The sequence below is a fragment of the Galeopterus variegatus genome, unplaced genomic scaffold, assembly GCF_000696425.1.
Source record: "Galeopterus variegatus unplaced genomic scaffold, G_variegatus-3.0.2 Scaffold4443, whole genome shotgun sequence".
NCBI lineage: Eukaryota > Metazoa > Chordata > Mammalia > Dermoptera > Cynocephalidae > Galeopterus > Galeopterus variegatus.
Window position 1 is genome coordinate 124,614 of NW_007730554.1, and position 1,248 is coordinate 125,861.

The 1,248-nt window shown below is 41.8% G+C and overlaps 1 protein-coding gene across 1 annotated transcript in view; it reads right to left on the bottom strand.

Moving 5' to 3' along the window:
- ABLIM1 (actin binding LIM protein 1) overlaps positions 1-1,248 on the bottom strand; it is a 112,632-nt gene that overhangs the window by 49,014 nt on the left and 62,370 nt on the right. The window contains exon 3 of the mRNA XM_008587575.1: positions 816-874. Coding sequence (XP_008585797.1) covers positions 816-874 — 59 coding nt within the window. The remainder of the gene's footprint in view (positions 1-815; positions 875-1,248) is intronic.

Genomic DNA, 1,248 nt, shown 5'->3' on the forward strand with positions numbered 1-1,248 from the left:
GAGAAGACATTACTCCACACACTGGAGTCTGGCCTCCAGACTAAATCCAGGCCATTCTTTTCCTTAAGATAGGAAGTGGAGTGCAGTCGAACTCCAGTTTTTCCATGGGTACCACTAAGTTAGCTAAACTGAGGGACTGCGATTCAGTCTGATTATCCCTCTTTAAAATACTTCATAGACCACGTGAAAAACAGGGGACTTCTGAACAGGATACAGATTATGATCATGACCTGACAACTGTGTGCAGCTCTTTGCTTCTGACACAGATAAAATATGACCATCTGGAGGTGTTCTGAGAATTGACTAATTTACAGATCTGGGCTCATCGTTACTTTCCCCAAAGGTTTTATCTGACAAATCAGCAGCTTTTGGAACTGCAGGCTTCTCTGGGGAATTTGGATTTGAGAGCTCAGTAAAATGCACCACGAGCCAAGCAATGGATGCAGAGTTTGGGTTGAAGTGGTGTGTTATGAACTAAGTATAAAGAAATCTGATGAGAAGGTCACCAGATGTTGAACTTGATTTTCTCCCATCTTTATGGTTTGGCTTTTCCTTTGAATGCTTTCCTAAGAAGCTGACTAGTGAGGCAGGGCTTTCTTTACCCAACACAAGCATTTGGAACACAAAACATAACAATAAACTTAAGGTAGGAGAGCATCCCCTTCCCTGGACAAATGGCCTTTGAACTTGGTTTTCTCTGGGGGGAAAAGTCAGGAAAAAGTAATGTCACCCAAACCCTAGCCCCAAGAATCAATGATTCTGAAGCACATGGCCTACAAGTGCACCTGGCATCATGGTTCTAATTGTTTCCTTACCCGTAGTTTTTCCTCTGTCTTAGTAGACTGCTTACAGTCGGGATGCCAAACGGTGGAACCTGGAAAGACACAATGCGCCACTAAGAGGAAAGAAGATGGAAAGAAGCCATGGTCCTATCAACAGAACTTCTGAGAATGGCTCATCTCCCTCTTTCCCCATATAAGGAAGTGTGACAGCCCCATCCACGCCCAAGTAAATCATGACACGGAAACCAAACAACTCCAAGCTCTAGGAGAGTTTTCCTCATCTAGCCTGAGCTTGTTCTATAAAGGTTATAATTCTAGACCGCAGAGCCCATTAATTGGGCACAAGAGTGTTTTGATGCAAATGTTTAGTTCTTAACTGGGTCTTTTTTAAAAAAAAAATATATATATATTCTTGTCCTTTAAAAGTAATGTCTAAGTGCTTATTATAAGCTTTACTTAATTTCAG